Genomic DNA, 20,518 nt, shown 5'->3' with positions numbered 1-20,518 from the left:
TTCATTCATTCATTGTAAAATTCTGACTGATACAATAAACTGGCTGAAGTTCTGTTAAACCAGGGATAATCTACAACATATACACTCTATATAGTCTCCCTGGTTAAACACAAGTTGCACTGGGAACGAGCCAAGTCACAGTGTGCGTTGGAGCATGATGAGGTTAATTAGTACAAATGGTAAAGAAAACAAGCGAGTGACCTATCCCTGTTGTAGAGTATCCCTGATACTATGTATCACTGTTGACTTTGTGAGATTGTGGGTAGGGAAAATTGAAAAATGTTGAGGATATCGGAAATGAGATTCTTAACAGAGGAAGTCCTCCGTTATGTACTGAAACCCTTACACAAGAATTATAAAGACCTAACTGTGTGAAGTCAAATCACCATTGAATAAAGAATCACAAAGAAGGGTGTAGGACTTACGGAAATCAGGACTGGGATAACGTTTCTCTTTCTGGTGAAAGTTCTGTCAAGTTGTTTTCCGTGAAAATTTAGACTAAAGATACTATGAAACGTATCTACCAATGCCCAAAATTTCACATGTTGGGTGAAATTATAACCACGTGGAATGACTCTGTTGTGTATTTTCACTAGAAATTAGATGAAAAAGTGATGCGTTGACATCTAATGGAGAACAGAATAAACCAGAAAGGACTTAGAAATACTGAGGATACGAAGAGAGAAGTGGTGGAATGTTGGGATTGGCTGCCACACAATCCCCTACAAACTTTGATTAGTCATGCATGGCAAGGCAAGGAGGTCACACAAAGTATTGAAAATATACTTATACTGTGAGAGAATCATAACTCAACATACTCATGTAAGTAAAACATCTATAGTTGATATACATACCTACATGTCTCTAATATTTGGCGAAACATCTTCCTCAATCATTTCTGGGAACACTGTATGCGTCAGTATGTACATTGTACATTACACTGTTATAATTAGTACACATTGTTTGTCTGGAAATGTTGGATACATCAAGGTAACTAACACATGTTCATGTGAACACACTGTATGTTGTCTGTTGTACCAATGTCATATGAGGAAGAGACCTCGTGAGTATGACTGCCCAACGAATGAGAGCAGCTGAGCTGACCGGTGGCCCAGTTGGAAACAGTGATAGCACAGGCGTGGTTAAAATCAGCTGAATAATGATATTTCAGAAACACCACTAATAAGGTGGAAATGACATTCACAGGAAGAATACAACTGATGTTAGACTGTGTACTGACATGTACATCAGTGTAGGCAGTATGATTGGTCCCCTCTAAGGGAAGTGTATTTGACTACTGTAGTCCATTGGGGTGTACATGTGAGTTTACGGTAGTCGTAACGCTTCCACTGTTTTGTGCAAGTCAACCCACTGCTGCACGATATGGGCCGTTTTGATCAACAGTTCTGAGACCGTTTTGGACTGGACTATTGCTGGACTTGAATAAAGGCCAGTACGTTTAAACACGTGTTGGCAAGAAGATGGCACAACACGATGACAGTCAACTTAAAGACAAGAAAAAGCTGAAACAAATTCAATCATTGATTAAGGGTGGGCGTCTAGATGTGAAAGGTAATCTTTGTGATTTTATGAGGTTAGGTATGTCTCACGTGAGCGGTGTTGAAATAAGTCCCAAATACAGTAAACCCACTTTCTTACAGCGAACACAACATTTCATGGTAATTACTATGTTTCAAATAGGCGAGATCGTTTAAGATATTTCTACTCTTTTTGGCTTCCAACAATGAGTGCATGTAAGAGCTGGGACGTTGGCAGATAAATTGCATATCACGATATTGTTTGACAGTGAGTGATACTACTTGTGCATGTCCATCCTATTTTCTACATTACATGTCCATAAACATATATCTTATGTTTGCATATTAGAATGAAAAATGTCCCATTGAAATTTGGAAGTTTACTATTGATACAAGGGCAGTGGCCTATTCACAATTCATGAAATGGTTAATAATCCTGAAAATGGCCCATTGGCAAAGTTCTCTTTCCAAATCCCTGTTACAGTATGCAGTTTTGTTGTTGAAAAACATCTGTTGTGAATGAAAGTGTGTGTACATTTTAATTTAAACCATAATGATAATCACAAAAACTTCAAATATGATCTTTACCCAATAAAAGTTGCCAAAAAATATATTGCAATAAGTGTCGTTTGAAAAGCATTTAGAGAGAATACTATGGAAGATATCAGTACATACAATTTATACAAAACTCTTGACCTTCCTGTGGTATCTGACCAAGCTTTCATGTGGCCAGATACCATAAGGAGGTCAAAAGTTTTATATAATTCATTTGTAATGAGACAATGTGTGGTATTTTATTTATTATCCATATCTTACATGCACTAAATTGACAAAGTAGCATATTTTTGTTAATTTTAGGTTTCGAACTGCAACCGGTTCCATGAAGATGTTGCAGAAGAATTTTATACTGTTGTATACTTTTTGCATGACATCACACTGTAATGATGTTACTATACCTGCCCCATGGTAACTGATGTCACGATGCATTTCAGTTATCGCCTTGTACAGCTGCCTGCAGTAAACTGCTTTGTAGCACCCTGTTTCTTGGTTTGCAGTTGCTTCACATGGCTAACATCACTGGTGGAAACATTATGTTTGTTTTTCAGTCACACTTCGACTCACAATTTATCAGCAACAGTGTTTGCAGTGTTTACATTGCCACAATGTTGTATAATAAATGAATTTACATGTTTGTTATGAATGAAATAATAGTGATCTAAATTGAGAGGCCAATGGTTTTCCCATCAAATCATTAGAATCTCAGGTCAAATCGTTACAACACAGGTCAATGCGATATGACACTCATGTGACATTGGAATGAAAAATGGCCCATTGAAATTAGGAAGTTTGCTATTGATACAAGTTCAGTGGCCCATACAAAATTCAGGAAATGGCTAATATTCCTGAAAATGGCCCATTGTCAAAGTTCTCTTTCACAGTCCCTGCATGTGATGTATGAGGCTGGTATGCAGCTACCCATACATTCACCATGTGGGTAATAATGCAATTTACCAGTAATACTGCACAACCCTACTGCTTATAGTTGTATAACTTAGTATATATACTAACAGATTTATTTGTTGTAAAATAATTTCTCAATTTCATTTCAACCAATTCATGTTGACAGGGAATGTCATTATTACATTTGTGACAACTACTTGATTTCTTCCTGTTTTGTTTACTAGAGTTGAAGACATTGAAGAAACTTGAGGCCAAAATACAGAAAAGACTGGCTGTTGATCTGACGACGGGTAGTGAGATAGAGGATTCAGGTAACAGTAGGGGAGAAATAGTCATCATGAATGTCTTCAAACTGTAGAACATTAAAAAGGACGTCATAATTATTGCTGAACTCCAGCTCGATGTTTTCATGTTAATACAACTGTGTACAGTGCAAGTTCTCTAAACTGGCATGCGTTAGGGCTGTCAAAATATGCTGGTAAAGCGAGTGTACCGGTTTAGCGAACTTTTTCCTTTTCAACCTGAGAATGATATTCCATATGCCATAAAATACAATTCAACAGCGTGTTGATATTCATCATATTTTTTATTCATCAGTAAAGATGACATTAAAAAGTACAACACAAGTATACATGTATATAATTTAGGGCTTTAAAAACTAATACAAAGTCAGGAGGCTTTACTTGCTGTTTCTTTGCTTTTGTCTCAAGAGCAATGTTCTCAGCGACCGTCATCAAGCCATCGTGACACAGTGAGGGACTGACAAACTGGGAGACGCCAATTGATTTAATTTGCCAAGTGACACATGCCGCCCACGAATTTACCCTGCCTACTTATGCTTAACATAACAACTGTACTTAACTGTAATCCAGTCAACATGAGAGCCAAGATAGTGGATGCTGGTTTTGTGAGCGTTAAGTAGTGTACAAAGTGTCAAATGGTGCGTCTTCATTGTGCCAAGTGGGCTGACACTGAAGTAGAGGGCTTGCAAATGATCATATATTAACTAGCTTCTGCCGCGACCAAGTTCTAGTGCCCATATTGAGAGCATGCTGGAATGGAGGGATGCTGGTTTTGAGGGCTTCCACTGTAATTATGCTTGGTCCACTTGCTCAGCTGGTCTACTGGTGAAGTGTCTCACTGTAAGTCTCTTGGTAGTTGTTGTAGTTGACCCTTGACATGTCTGTGGTACTTGCACTTCATTGTTTGAAAGTGAAACAGATATCTTTACTGACTGTTGCAAGTGTAAACATCTCATTTTGCACTAAGTGTATGAGTGACTAACTTGCAATATTTCTCAAGAGCAAACAACTAATCGGTTGTCAACATTTGATAATGGCATTATTGGTGACAGTGCAATATTCTGAGTCACTAAGGTTTGTATTATACAGATATTGTCAGTCAGTATGAAAGTGGCTCTGGATCAGACAGTTTAGTGACTAGCCTAACCTAACCATTGTGTTAATTACCTCTTACAACAAGCACGGTCAGTCCTAGTTTGATTCGCACTGGCTGCTGAAGATTTTAACATGTATCTTCACGAGTCCAATCCATTTTGGACTGCCATGGTGATACAGTAGTGAGGTAATCAGTAACACAACCAATTACATCACAGACATTGAACAGACACTGTGGCCATTGTTTTGATGAGTCTGACCCCTGTTTTCAGGTAAAGAGATAACAAGACAAGCTGATGGTGCTGGCAGAAAGAGAAAACCATCCAAACCTCTCGAGATCAAAGGAGCAGGTGAGTTGGTTTTTGGATTGAACAAGTTTGCAAGTATTTTTTCAGCATGTATTTAAAAATATCTTGATCTTGAGCTTTGTCGTCATATGTGAACATCAGGGCCCCTGGCACAAATGCCAAGAAAGTATTTGTTCAAATTGAGAAAAATACCGACAATATTTTCTTGCAATGTCTCAATGATCATGGACGTCCACAATAGCCTGTGGATCAGGGTTGTGATACAGGTAGTTGTGAGAAGTGGTTTCTTTAGTTTCTGTTTGACCTTTATGTACACAAGCTGGACTCTTTGGTTTTGTGTTTTCTTCACTTGTTGTTATTAAGTTAAGGTCACAAGAGTCAATAAAATGTTTTCCATTTGTGCTGAAGTAATAGTTATTCAAAAAACCTCTTTTCATATTATGGATCAAAATAAGAATATAGATGATTTGGCAACACCAAAAATGGCATGCAGCTAACATTTTTATTGAGAACACCATAATAACACTGGATGTAACGAGTGTCTTTATGCACTTTCCATACATTCTCAGGTTTTAATATTAACCCAAGCAAACAAGTTACACTAAGGAAACTATTCCCTAGTAAACAAAATCATTTTCCTCAGGGCTTGTAAGTAGTTATTTCTTTGAAGCTACTCAGTACTTGGATGATCAGTGGCTTGCTTGATTGTGTGTCATCATATCCTAATGATGTGAGTGAATCCTTACATCAGCATTTACACTGTTTGAATATTTATATGTGCTTGCATATTCTTGATATATTTCTAAGTACATTGTTGAAAATGAGACGGACAGAATGTTTTTATCTCTGTTTTACTTCGATTAAAATTGATAAGAAATTTGTTGAATCATTAGATTTACATGGCAAGATAAAGTAAGTTTAAACCAAAAAGCCATATCATATGGGTGCTTCAAGTGTGCCTTTTCTCAAAAGCTAAGTGGTTCAACATAAGCATGACTAAGCAACTGGAAGCTTCTATTTAGCCTCTCTACAAGACATATACTTTTGACAAGGTGCTTTTTGACAAAGGTCAGAGGTTTTGGCTACCTGTTACAACTTAGTTCTCACTCAACATTAATCAATTATGTTAAAATTCTGGAAGATATGTAATACTGTCACAAAGACTGTTGCGATGATATCACACCTTTTTGCAGAAAGTCAGTCGTTATCCAGATAAGGGTAAACTAGCAGTAAAGCTGGTAAATGTAAGAAAATGATGTTAAACTGCTGACTGGCCATCAAACTGTTGGTACTTTTGCCAGGAGGCCAACACCAGAATATAACATCTTCCTTCATTTGTTGATGACTAATAAACATTCAGGTAATTCTTTTCCTGGATTATGCTTGACATTGTCATCTTAATCATCAGTAGAGATGCTGAACACAGTATTTTAGTTGTGTTTTGTCTGGATGTTGACTTCAGCAACTTTGCAAGAAGAGAGGTGAGCTACAGTGTGTTTTTATTTAATTTAGATGAACAACATGCAATATTTCCTTCCACCAGAAGCAGCCAAGAAGATCTGTACACCTGCTGACGTCAGTGATGATGAAGTCAATACAGATACTGATGATGACAGTTCAAGCACCTCAGGAGAAGACCAGGGTGACAACTCTGTTCACACAATGGAAATATCACAATGTAAGAATGAAAAGATTTGCCGTTTTGATTAAGGTCAAATATTTCTGCAAACCTATAGAGCCCATTCCCTGATTTACATTTCCACCAGCCCCGATTTCCACCGGCCCCCTACTCGCTGTCATTTTCGGTTTCACTAAAAGTTTACCAAAATAGGTTTCAGTGTGAGTCCTTCATTGAATGCAGTTTAAACGGGAACAGGTCCATCAGTATGAATATGGTCAAACTGATACTTCTCTCTAAGTATGAGGTAGTTGACAGGAATCAGTTTCAAGCAGATTCAACATGAAGAAACTTCACACCAGGGCCTAAGCAGAAATACAAGTGTTTCTTTATTTATTCCCAGGTTTTCACCGACCATGCAATGCAATGAAACCTGATAAATAATACAGGAACACTTGTAGTACTTTCATGTGTTCCTATGCCCATTTCCAGTAGAATAGATCATCACTTTTTTTGACACAGAATTTCAAGTTATACATTGAGGGAGAGTAATATTACTTCATCCTAGTTATTGCCACAAACAGTTGCATTATTATGCCCCAGCTACAAAATAATGTGGGGTATATAATGTTTATTCCATCCGTCCATCTGTCCATCTATCCTGAAACTTTGTTCGGAGCATATCTCTTAAAGTTTACATGCTATGTTACCAAACTTCACACACAGGTAATCATTACTCATAGATGTGCCTTTTACTATTTTGAAGTTTTTTCCAGAATTGTGTTTTTGTGCTGTTACCATGGAATCAAGACTTAGGGCCAAATGTGTTTGATGGTTTTGTCCAGAACATATCTCTTAAAGTTTACATGCTTGGTTCACCAAAATTCACACACACGTTAATCATTACCCATAGATGTGCCTTTTGAATCTTTTTCAGATTTTGTTTGTTTGTTTTTGTTGTTGTTTCCATGAAAATATGACTTGGTGCAAAATGTGTTTGATGGTTACCTGGCCACAGCATACCACCAAAACTATACATGTTAGGTTCACAAAACTTAATACATGACCGACAGATATGCCATAAGCTATTTATTTGCAAAATTTGATTACTGAAAGTGTGACACTACCTTCTCACTTTTCGTGTCTTTCTTTGTGTCATATGTACCATTATGTGGTTTACCATTATGTGGTTGACACACCACAAACTGGACATGTTGTTTTGCGAGAGAATTGATTGCTTGATTTAGCGATTTACGATGGGTGTTCCTAAAGAGAAGAAAACTGCTAAAAAACGCAAGCGTTGTGGTGAATGTAACTGCAACTTTTCGTCAGCAGATCTGCACAATTCTTGTGTCGACTGTATTGGCTTGTTTGAGAGGTCATCTAGATGTAGTTTGTGTATGGGATTAGATGACGATGAATATGATATGTACCAGCGGGTGAATAAGAGGAGGACGTCAGATAGAGATAGGCGCAGGGCAGAAGATGGTTCTTCATCTAAGAAGGCAAACAAAAAGATCGCCCTAAGTTGGTGGCACGGCGTTCTGCATCTTGGTCAACAAATGAAGACTTTTTACAGGAGGCATCTGATTCTTATCTTAAGATCTCGGGCAGTTATTTCGTTTGCCGACTTCGGGGAGTTTAAGGGATGCTAGCATAGTTTCGTCCCCACCACATACGGTAGTGCTTTCTCAACCACCGGTTGTTTCCCACCCGATGTCGGTCGTTACAATTCCGGATCACTTGTTGATTCAGCAGATTGATCGGCATTCTTTTCGAATGTGCTTTGATCGTCTACTTGAGATTGTGACATCCCAGAGTGTGTGAGGTAGACGAAGGGAATTGTTTTGAGAAAGTTATCCCATCTTCTGCGTGGTAGTGATTCGATTCATAGGGAACGTTTCAACCACATAATGTGGCGTTCGCTCAACCTCTTGAATCAATGTGGCATTTCACAATGTATGGTGTACCGGTTTCAACTGCTGTGCCTAGCTTACCAGTTTCATGGGTTCCAGGATTGGAAGCAGTTACATCACAGCCCATGGACTTTGATGATTTTGTATTGCGGCGCTTCAGCTTCAGGATCCGTTGCCTGTAACCACGTTACAGACTACAGCGTCTCGTGAGTTGGCTAGACTTCGGCGATCGGCTACACCATCTCACCATCTCCGTCGTCAGATGGTTCTTTGAGTTCTGATGGAAGTTTTGATGCAGTTGATACGTCCTCACTGCTTGTGTGGATCACTGACAAACTACAATTACAGTGTCTTCGGATGATACATTGTCTACTTTTATCATGAAATCTGGCGATTTTGAAAGACCCTGTGGCTATTCACACGGGTCACAAGGCCGATCACCAAATTACTGCATCGCAGGGGCCAATTGCATCCAGACTCGGAACAACGCTAGCATTCTGCTACTTCACTGGAGTTTGCGATGCGGCTTCTTCGCCAGTTAGGCTGGTTGGTGAATCTAAAGAAGTCGGAACTGATCCCTGCACGCCGTCTGCAGGTCATCAGGGCGATATTCGACACTGAGGTCCGCAAACTTTTTGTGCAGAGGGAGGTTTGATAAGATGTTACGTCTGATTCCCCTTGCCTTGTCTCAGCCCAGGACGCTCCAGCAATGGCAGGAGCTTTTGGGGTTACTGTCGTCTGCTCAGGCTCCCACTTTCAGGGTCAACTTCAGCTTTGACCCTTGCAAATGTTTCTTGCTCCTCATATCAGGAAGGGCGACCTGTCTGCATTGATCATGTTACTCAGGAAGCTTCATTCTCATCTATTATGGTGGATGCAAGAATCGAATGTTTGCGGCAGTGTTTGTTTAGAGCCGTTGATGCCGTTTCACCACCTGTATGTGAATGTATCACTACGTGGGTGCCAGATCACTGTTGTCTCCTGATAAAATCATGTTGTGGTGGCATTAATTCCCCGCCAAACTGCATCCTTTTGCTTAGTGTAGATGCAGAGAGTAAACCACATAATGGTACATATGACACAAAGAAAGACACAAAAAGTGAGAAGGTAGTGTCTCACTTTCAGTAATCAAATTTTGCAAATAAATAGCTTGTGGCATATCTGTGGGTCATGTATGAAGTTTTGTGAACCTAACATGTATAGTTTCGGTGGTATGCTGTGGCCAGGTAACCATCAAACACATTTTGCACCAAGTCATGTTTTCATGGAAACAACAACAAAAACATATATAAATATAGAATTTTTAGCTAAAATTTCCAATATCAGTCATTTCCATGTCCCAAAGTGGGAAGCAGGGATATGTGAACTGTGCTCACTTCTATACTTATTTCTAATGCTGTTTAAGGAAAAGCAGCATGTACTCATTAACTCTGACAGACATTGTTAAACTTGAGTTTGCCCACCACATGTGGCATTAACAGACAATTTTTCAATTTATGAAGCTCAACTCCCATGAACCAGATGCAACATTCATATTTTTATTCAATAATAATTTTCCATTCCACATAAAATTAGGTGCGATACAGAATGTAGTGATCTGTCAACAGTCATCAAGGATGGTCTCAGGAAGTGTGTAACTGTTGTTATCACCCATTTCAGTGCCAGGAAGCAGTGTTGGAGCTGGCATAGTGTCTGACTTGTCATTTGCAAGTCTGAAGGGCAAAGTGGCTGAAAACACTTTGAAAGGAATAGAAGATATGGGTTTCAGCCACATGACTGAGATCCAGGCCAAGTCCATTCCACATTTACTGGAAGGCAGGTAAGATCTGCTGGTCATTATGTCTTCTAGACTCAGAGCAAACCGCATGTTTCTGTGTTCAGTGTTTGACTATGTACTATGCGAATATTGTGTATAATATCTTCTTTGAGAGCCATTACAGAAGTTGTAAAGATCTAAACAAGTTCTGTGGATAATCAACTTCGTTATTGCAATGAATGAGATGTTTCAGCATAGGTACTGACGTCCTTATCAAGCAAGTCACTTAGTACTTATGCTAAAACATTTCCATAAAAGAAATTGACTATCCGTAGAACTTGTTTTTGTCCTTCATTGTGTATCATGTTCACAACTCTCCTCCAGTATCGTGTGTTGATAAGGTTGAGCAGCTAAGAATTACATATATAGGGTACAGGGTTAAGTCTACAGGCCTACCATATAAACGGTGAACAAATCTTCAAAACTGAACTCATGAAAAGTTATATACACCAAAACGAAACAAAAAATCACAAAAAATTGCAACAATAGCCTCTTAAACCGAAACAAATGCTCTGTAATGGAAAACTAATAGTTTGAAATGAAACAAAACTCGCGTGTCAGCTACAAAAGCGCTCGAGCTCACAAAACGGTAGTCACAGCATCCAAAAACGGCAACCATAGCATCCTGAAATTGCATAAATAACATCAAAGGTGGCAGCAAGGGGAGGCGAACATGTCACCACGAGCCTAATCTTGAAAATTTGATATCGGGATATAGGGCATCAACCCCTATTGTATTCAAACCTATTTTCATACTTCCCAGTGTCAGGCTTGCGATTCTGCACAATTTGGTCCCTCTTACAGTGGACCCAGCTGCTTCAACTGCACAGATCATGAACCTCACAAGTTTATTTAATAAATTGTTACACTTGCAGGGATCTCATGGGAGCTGCGAAGACTGGAAGCGGCAAAACACTGGCGTTCCTTATTCCTGCTGTTGACTTGATGTACAAACTCAAGTTCATGCCTCGCAATGGAACTGGGTGCATCATTATCTCACCAACTCGGGAATTGTCCATGCAGACATTTGGGGTGCTCAAGGAGCTGTTGAAGTACCACTGCCACACCTATGGACTCATTATGGGGGGCACAGATCGTAAACAGGAGGCGAAGAAATTGGTGAAGGGAATCAACATATTGGTAGCCACCCCAGGACGCCTACTTGACCATCTTCAGGTGAGTATGCATGTGCTTATTGTAGCGCTCATGTCAAACACTCCTCGTGGGAGATGTGTGTCAGGCACCCAACTTTAGCAGTTGCCAGGTTAACAATTGGGAAGTGCAAATGTTGGCCATGATATTTGAAGTGAAGTTAATTGTGTTTCAGAACACTCCAGATTTCATGTTCAAGAACCTTCAGTGCCTCATCATTGATGAAGCTGATCGAATACTGGATTTGGGATTTGAAGAAGAAATGCGACAAATTATCAAACTGTTGCCAAGTAAGTCTTTGGAGGATTTTACAAATTTTTCCTTATCCTTGTTCTAAAAGAAGCGGAAGTAAAATTCACACTCACCCATGTATTACCTCCCCTCCCTTGCACATGGTCAGCTGACCGCCATGATACTTCACTCTCTATCGCCCGACGAGGCGATACGGCAATATGCGGCGACAAGTCTTTCATTCTTTTGATTTTTCTAACTAAATTTGTGTTGTATGTGATTTTTGGCTTATATATATTGTTATTATGCAAATTTGTGATGATTGTGCCTTTTCTAACACATATTTTCAGTGCAGGTTGCGGCTGTCTGCGGTTGACCTGCGTTTACTTTACCCGGCATGTAAACCTTTATGTTCTGCTCATACTCGTAAATTTTGTATTAATTTGTCTGAAGCAGAATTCTTAGTCTATTTATGGTCTGTTCACAGATGTGCTAGAGATAAACGATGTTGGCTCACATTAGCCATGTCTAAGTCTGGTGAAATAAAATCGGGAAACCGTTTAATTATTGATGCTGAGATTCATTCCACCGATATTGCCAGCCATATCTCTGAGGTTGTGTCCAGGGTCAGGCAAGTACCCTCCCAAGACTCGCAGGCCAAGAAATCTGAGTCATCAAAGTCGAAATCTTCGACTGTAAGATCATCGCAGAATCATCCCTCTTTGATGAAGAAATCATTCAGGGAAGAGATCATCCCCCTTAGAGGAATGTCAATTTTTTTACGAGTCTCCGTTGATGATACGGAGTGAAGACGCAGTCAACGGACATCGGCAACTAGATCGACACCGACGGCATCATCAACGCCTTAGAATCCTTTTCATCTACAACAGACATCGCAGATGTGGGCTGCAATCTCGGGCATTGTAGACAACTCAAGCGCTCGCGTGAGTGCACTTGTGGATGGACTCGTCAACGGAGAAGGTCTCCTTCAGTCTCCCCTATTCATAGAAGACGCCGTATGCAGTCATCCTCCCCTTTGGACTTAGACTCACACAGTTGGGATCATCAGCAATCTATGAATTCATCTTACTCATGATTTGTCACTGGAGGAAGCCCTATTTTTGGACTCAGAAGTCACATCATGGATCACGGATGGCTTAAACCTTGTTTCACCATCTAAGGATTCCAATGAATTCAACACGTATAAAATGAAGAATGATGACATTGATACGTTAACGTTCCCACCGATAGTTCCTGTATCTATGATCCCTGAGACTTTGTCTACAGTATTTAGATCAGCAACCAAGTTTTAACAGCAGCATGTGCTGCCTTTTAGCGCACATCATTTCCCTCTTCATCACATGGAGCCATTTATCAGAGCACCTGATGAAGAGGAATGTTATAAAGGTATCATCAGTTCGCAGCAGATTTTAAAAAGTAGAAGACAAGAGACTGGCGCTACTTGACACTGCTACGAGGCAAACTTTCTTCGGATTAGCTGGATCTAGAGCCATCAACGAGATTTCTCGTCACAAACTTCAGCAATGAGAAAGAGAGGATGATCCTGTCTGCACTTATTACACAGAAGAGGGATCAACAGTTTATGCCCAAACATCTATCCTTTACTGCTGTGAGTATTAATCTACTTCGGAGACAGGGGCTCCTGTCTGCCGCACCATGGAGTGAGAACTTCACAAAGTCTTTGTATCAAGCCCCATTGTCTGCACCTACTGTGTTTGACGGAAGGAGTGAAGAGGTAGCAGGATCAGTTAGTCAAGATTTAAGGGAAGTTATGACGATAAAATTCATCGACACTTTGACTTCTGTCCTTACACAGACAAATCAGCGTTACACAAACAAGTCCAAGTTCACCAGGGTTCAAAGAGCGAGGGACAAGAAATTCAACGATCGAGGGGAGAAATCGTCTTCTTCCTTTCATCGCCCCTTGGAGGAAATAATGCTCTCAGACGTCATGAAGATCATATAGGGGCGGTGGAGGGAATAAATGCTTCCACCCCCAACCGTTCCCGTACGACCGTCTCAAGTAGGTGGACGTCTTCATCTCTACTGGCAAAATTGGGGAATCCTCAATGACAACTATGTCATGAATATTCTACGAGACGGCTACAAGATTACACCTCCGCTCACAAAACTACCAACTCCCATCATCTACACAGGCAATCACCTAGACAAGTTGACCGATGCTATATCAAAACTGTTGCAGAAGGGAGCAGTAGAAGTAATACAGTCACAGAGTCTCTCCACAGAGAGAAATTCCAGCCCATTTACAACATGAAGGAATTCAACAAAACATTTCTACGGAAGCCAAAACATTCCATGGTGTTACATCTTCCTCAACTAAGACTCCTCATCTGACCAACAGATTATCTAGCCAGCATAGATCTACAATCCAGCAGATACATCGAGAATCCAGGAAATATCTGCGCTTCCTTTTCAACGGCCAGCATTACCAATTACCGTTTGGAATATCTTTGGCCCTATGGCTATTTACATGGATAACCAAACCCATCGTCAATTATCTACACCTCAGGGGGCTATGCAGTGGTTTTTATCTGGACAACGGCATACAAGCGCATCAACGGAAAAGTCAGCTCAGACTTTTATTTGACTTCACAATCAGGCTACTAACACAACTGGGTTGGTCAGAAAATCACCCAAAGTCGAAACTGGAACCTCAACAAGATATCAGATTACTCGGGATTTATTTCATCACTACATTGAATCAGATTGTAGTTCCGGAGGACCGGTGGATCAGGATTCAAGATATGATAATGCAAGGTCTACTCTCTCTGTTAACACTTCGACAATGGCAGTGTCTACTAGGTCTGCTCACGTCAGTGCAAGATATGACCAGAAGAGGAAGACTGCAGTTGCGTCCCTTACAACAATTCTTGAATCTTCATCTCAACAACAGAGGACAGATTCTGCTCCCAGAGAGCCTGAAGCCTTTTCTGATGTGGTGGACTCGCCGATCAAATGTCTGCACAGGAACCTATGTGTTAAAGCCGGTATTCAACACCCACCTCTATGTAGACGCATCTCTACAAGGATGGGGAGCTCATCTAGGAAACAAGGTAGCAGCAGGAATCTGGAACGAAGAGGAACAGGCTCTTCACATCAACTAGCAGGAAATGAAAGCGGTCATTCATGCCATCCACCACAAAGTCATCGAGAAAATCAGACAAAGGAAGAGGTTACAACTGATTTTGGTCGCGCCCTACCGGCCAATGAGAGATTGCTTTCCAACACTTATCATGCTTATAGAAGAGCTAGGACAACCAACACTACAGTTACCAGAGTGGATGAATCTTCTCTTCCACCGCTGCTCAAAGCAAATGCACGGCCAACCAGCATTATTTCGTCTTCATGTATGGACCGTAGTAAGACATGTTTGAAACGCAGAGGATATTCGGTGAGAGCAGCGAAAACAGTCACCTTAGCCTTACAGAAATCCTGTTTATCCCTATATCTACTGAGACACCCATGGAAGTATCCTGCAACACTATCTCAGTGTGGATTAGAACTGTTATACTTAAAACATATAAAGCAGCAGGATTAGACAAGCCGCGAGATTCTAATCCACATGAAGTATCAGCCCTAGCCTGCACACTAGCGCTACATGGGAATTGGTATCTACTATCGCTATCTACTACTATGGAAGGCTGTTTTTGGAAGTCAAACACAGTGTTTGCCAACCATTACCTGCAAGACATAGCCACGGCGGACGTCACTGGCATTCATCAGTTTGGACCAGTTGTCATTGCTCAGCAACTAACAGTTCCCTGGCGATGTTGACTTAACTCACCTGGTTTATCACGTGACTTGTGAAAAACAGATGCTCTGCGGAGTATTTTTGGTGGAAAGTCTATGCACACATCTTGAACAGACTAGCATGAGTGATTAGGACCTTGTATTCATTATGAAGATATGTGAACATGAAGAAAGGTCGCAACTAATCTCGATTGCTATGTCTTGACATTTAGTTGCATCAGAAACTAGCAGGACGCTAGCTACTTTTGGTGTCATCATGTGCCATCATGTCAACAAAGCCTTCTATGGAAGACAAGTTCGACTGGATGTGATTCCCCCAAAATCTACAATGAATATTAGAAGACTAGGACTGAATTATCGTCGTTACAAGTTCCCATTTGGGGGGAAATTATTGGACGTAATTTGGAACAGACAGCAGAATCCAGCTTGGTCTGACCCAAGCAATGAAGCACGAGTCAGGATAAGGAAAAATATGTAATTTTCTGAGTAAAATTGATATTTTATGCTTATCCTGACTCGTAGCGAAAGCCCTCACAGCCTCCCCTCACAGACACGCAGAATTCTCATATTTGCGTGTCGGGCGATTATAGGAGAGAATTGAAGTATCATGGCGGTCAGCTGACCATGTGCATGTGAGGGGAGGTAATATATGGGTGAGTGTGAATTTTACCTCAGCTTCTTTTAGAAGGGAATTTCAAGGGATTTCAACTGTTCCACTACCTTCGCCAGGAAGAGGAGATAAGCAATTAAGCATGAGTCAAGATAAGTATAAAATATCAATTTTATTCAGAAAATTACATTATTTCACATCCTGCAACAACATGATTCAGTCCTATGACTCATTATCTAGCCTCATGTAAGATGATAAAATACCATGTACATCCATCACGATCCGCGAGCTGGAGCATATATGTTGTGTACTCCCGCTACGAAAGTCATATCACCCTGCTACGCCTTGGTGACGACGCGAAGTGAGAAAAGCATGCATCGACAAGCCTTTAGTAACGTCCAGTGCATTGAGGTCAAACGATCAGCTGGTGTCAACATGGCAGCAAGTCGATTCGATGCGTGTTTTGTTTTGATTTAGTGAAAAGATTCAGCTAGATAAATGCGTTATCACATCATGTCGAGGGAATTTCAGGGTTTTATCAGTCACTCGTAAGGTTGTATACAACCTTACTTATGACTGATAAAACCCTGTATTTCCCTCGACACGATGTGATAACTTATATTGTTATCCCCCAGGGATGTAGCGAAGGGGGATATAGGCGACACCTTGTCTGTCTGTCCATCCATCTGCCCATGTGTAATGGATATCCAAAGGATACCTTAAAAACCTTTCAATATTTTTAGACCAAAATTGATGGATATGATGAACTTAACCTAGGTTTGGACCTTTTGCTATTTACAGATGTTTGGCATTATTGTTTATTTGTCTCAGTCTAATGGAAGGCGTGGGCTTCACTTCTGGAGCATAACTCAAAAACCATTCAATATTTTTCTGCTAAACTTGGTCAAAGATATATCAGACAGAACCTAAAGTGGTACCTTTTCCCTTTATACAGGTTTTTGTGATTTATTATTTTCTCGGTTTCTATGGAAATGTTTTGGATGGGCTTCATTTCCGGAGCGCAGCTCAAAAACGTCTTAATATCTTTCTGCAAAACCTGGTAGATATGTGTTGCAGACCCCAAAGTGATGCATTTTGCTATTTACAGATTTTGGTGATTTATCATTTTCTGGGTTTCCATGGAAACAATTAGTACTTACTCTCAAAAGGTAGGGAAGGGCTTTGTTTCCAGAGCACAACTCGAAACCCATTTCATATATTTTCAACAGATCTTGGCAGATACATGAGACAGATCCTAAAGTGGTACCTTTTGCTGTTAACAGATATATGGCATTTAGATTTTTCATGATTTCCATGGAAATGATTCAAACTTAGTCTAAAAAACATCAAGAAATTGTCAGATAATTTCTCCTTTCAAATATGTTGGGGGCGGAGGAATGTGTAATCTTCTGATGACTCTTGTTAAAATAGTTCACTGAGTTACCTCCCTTTGTCTCAGACAACAGAACATCGTATGATTTGGTTGATAGACAGTGCTCCTGTAATCCCAAGTTGTATTCTTCTTGCTTCCAGTGTTTTGCCTATGTCTATTAAATCTTGTCCCACTGTCTTGGAATCCCAATGCTCAGACAGTCTCATGTGGAGGACTTCATGCTTATCTTAACTCCTCCAGCAGAGTTTTATAGTGATTTATTACCCATATCCTATTATTGTATTACCTAACCAGTGTCAATCTGTCATATGTTATATATATACATGAGCACATATCAGTTTTGCCTAACAACCATTGTATCTGTATTTCATTGTCTGTGACATCATTAAACAATTGAACGTGACATCAGTGAACAGGGCAGTCACACTTGCCAACAATGATTTAGTACACAAATGTACATTAATAAAATGGATAATGAAGAATTTATTACACCAGAAAGTGCATGAAATTGTATGACACACTTGCTTGTGTAATAATCTCTATATCTGTAAACAACATTGCGGCAGAACTGCCACATGAACAAAACATAAAGGAAATTTTACGGAATATTATAACTTAGCTTACAGTGGCATGTTGTATAGAAGACCCATAGACACTGCAGTAATGTCATGTTTGCTCAGACCACATAAATGGTTAACACAGATGAAACAATGTCTATCAGTTGTTGATTGCGCATGTTCAACAAATGATGTTTGGTACAGTCTAGAGCTATGCAATGCAAAGTTACCTCACATCTGATAGGGCATATAGACAGCCATTGTCTCAGTGCAGCACCTGTGCTTTGCTCTTGAAATAGTTCCCCGTCCTGAGCTAGATGACTGTTGTTAGCTGATCTTGTATTTGGCTGTAGACAGTCACCATTCCAGGACCACTGTGCATCTTCAGGATTCTGTAGACTAGCAAAGTTATTCATGTACTTTGTCAGAAAGACGACAGACCATGCTTTTTTCTGCAACGCCCACCAGAAAAACAGAAGATCTCGCCCGAGTGTCACTGAAAAAGGAACCATTGTATGTGGGTGTTGATGACCGGAAGGAATCTGCAACAGTAGAGGGCTTAGAGCAGGTGAGATGGTGTCACGGGACAATGAAATGTCATGGACAGATGGGCTGTGTCATAGGACAAATGAGATGGTGTCCTGGGATTGGTTAGATGATGTCAACGGACAGACTGGATGTCATGGGATTGGGTCACGGGTTGATGCCATCAGACAGGATGATGTCATGGCATGATGAAATGTCATGGGACAGGTGAGATGGTGTCATGGGAGGGATGAGATTTGGGACTGGTCAGTGGATGGGTGAGATGATGTCATTGGACGGGTGAGGTGATGTCATGAAATGGATGAGATGAAATCGGGGTGTGGATGAGATGTCAAGGGATGGGTGAGATGATGATGGCAAGGGATGATGAGAGGATGGGATGGGTGAGATGATCTAAGGGGATTTGTGAGATGATGGCAAGGGATGGGTGAGATGATATCGGGATGGACCATATGATTCAAAGTTAAGTTGTATGTTTCTTGATTATGTTGTATGTTTGGATGCTGCTAATCTTTATCTTTTGATGCCTTGTTATATGTTTCAGGGCTATGTTGTATCCCCATCAGACAGACGATTCCTACTCTTATTCACTTTCCTGAAGAAGAATCGTAAGAAGAAGATAATGGTTTTCTTCAGTTCGTGTATGGCAGTGAAGTTCCACAATGAACTTCTAAACTACATTGACCTGCCCGTCATGTGTATCCATGTATGTACAGTAGGTCATATGTTACATACTGTAGTCTCACATCAAACAGCAATGTATTTTATCTTAGCTCACACATAAATGTAGCTTTCTAATTGGCTGAGCGCTCCTCTGTTACTGTCAAAGTAACATGCGAGTAACATTTATATGTACCACATTGGGAATGCCGACCTCATTCAGTACTTCATGGTAGTAATTCCTTGTCTCAAATAAGTTAGAATCACATGTCATGTACAGAAATTACCAATGTTTTGCGAATACAGATTGATTGAAGGGTGATATCTGGTTTTGTCATTTGCAAAATATAGCGTGAAGCCCATTTCTGGCGATGAAGACATCGTAGATGATAGTATAATGCTGTGGCAGCACCTGATAATGTTTTGGTCCTATGTATAAGCACTTACTTTAGAAATCATATTTTATTATTTCAGGGTAAACAAAAGCAGAGTAAACGAACACAGACATTTTTCCAGTTTTGCAATTCCAAAGAAGCGATATTATTGTGTACTGATGTTGCTGCCCGTGGACTCGATATCCCACTTGTTGACTGGATCATACAGTATGATCCCCCGGATGACCCCAAGGTGAGATAGACTTGTCAGAACATAGCTGCCTCACCCCCTGTATCAAGACTGGTGTAGCAACACCCTCCTACTAAGTTTCTGCTTGTCTCTTAGGTTCTTTTATCAACATAAACATAGGCAAAGATAGTTTTTCATATGTCAGAAAATCAAACTCAGAGCATACAAAAGTGTAATTTTATTATTTTCCATGACTGGTTTGGCAGATGTGTTAGTTACCCTGGTTAGTTACCCTTGGTTAGTGAGAATACTATTTCAACAGTGGAGGGTAGGGGATTTAGGCACTGCAAAATGGCTTAGTGAAGGAGTAGGTATAAAGTACATTGCCTTGTGTGTTGTGGTAACCCAGTCACTGCTGTGGAGCGGTGTCCTCTCAGCATAAACTTAATTATTGTCTCCTCAGATACTGCTTGACTGATCATGCTGATAGAGTTGATACATGACATGAATGTTCCTTCTGATGAGAACACTATAGTATATATGTTTAAGTCATTATGAAGTTGTACTGTATAAATGATTTGATATCACATTGGTAAGAGCCCCAAGGCATTCAAGTTACCTTTTGTTCAATTGGCTTATCCTTGAATAGTTTATAATAAATGCCTTTAGAACTATGGTATATGGTTTCAATCCATTTTTGTATAACATGATGTTTTATAGTCAGTTGTACTACAGAGACAAAGCCAGTGTCTTGGCATGGAACTAGTATTTTCCAAAGCATAGGCTAAATCAGAATTCCTTCTGACTGAGTCTTGCATTCAAAGTAATTTTAACAGTTTATTGAAACAACTGAGAATGGTAATTGGCTGGTATGAGTTTGAATCAGAGGAGTTCCCCTTGTTCTTCTATGTAGGCCGGATGATCCCAGTTAACCAGGCTTCAGGTGTAATGCCAGATGA

General features: G+C 40.2%; 2 protein-coding genes across 4 annotated transcripts in view; one reads left to right on the top strand and one right to left on the bottom strand.

Moving 5' to 3' along the window:
- The window catches only part of LOC137286634 (uncharacterized), a 95,834-nt gene extending 94,439 nt beyond the window's left edge, over positions 1-1,395 (bottom strand). The window contains exon 1 of one of the 3 annotated variants that reach the window (XM_067818594.1): positions 855-1,395. The gene's annotated coding sequence lies outside the window, so the exon portion shown is untranslated. The remainder of the gene's footprint in view (positions 1-854) is intronic. The other 2 variants (XM_067818600.1, XM_067818595.1) reach the window with 2 other exon arrangements.
- The window catches only part of LOC137286631 (uncharacterized), a 30,683-nt gene continuing 11,274 nt past the window's right edge, over positions 1,110-20,518 (top strand). The window contains exons 1-10 of the mRNA XM_067818585.1: positions 1,110-1,572; positions 3,224-3,310; positions 4,669-4,746; positions 6,248-6,382; positions 9,898-10,057; positions 10,930-11,230; positions 11,382-11,496; positions 18,218-18,357; positions 18,880-19,041; positions 19,470-19,622. Coding sequence (XP_067674686.1) covers positions 1,482-1,572; positions 3,224-3,310; positions 4,669-4,746; positions 6,248-6,382; positions 9,898-10,057; positions 10,930-11,230; positions 11,382-11,496; positions 18,218-18,357; positions 18,880-19,041; positions 19,470-19,622 — 1,422 coding nt within the window. The 5' untranslated portion in view covers positions 1,110-1,481. The remainder of the gene's footprint in view (positions 1,573-3,223; positions 3,311-4,668; positions 4,747-6,247; positions 6,383-9,897; positions 10,058-10,929; positions 11,231-11,381; positions 11,497-18,217; positions 18,358-18,879; positions 19,042-19,469; positions 19,623-20,518) is intronic.

This window comes from Haliotis asinina, chromosome 6, assembly GCF_037392515.1.
Source record: "Haliotis asinina isolate JCU_RB_2024 chromosome 6, JCU_Hal_asi_v2, whole genome shotgun sequence".
NCBI lineage: Eukaryota > Metazoa > Mollusca > Gastropoda > Lepetellida > Haliotidae > Haliotis > Haliotis asinina.
This window is presented reverse-complemented; position numbering and strand designations above follow the sequence as displayed.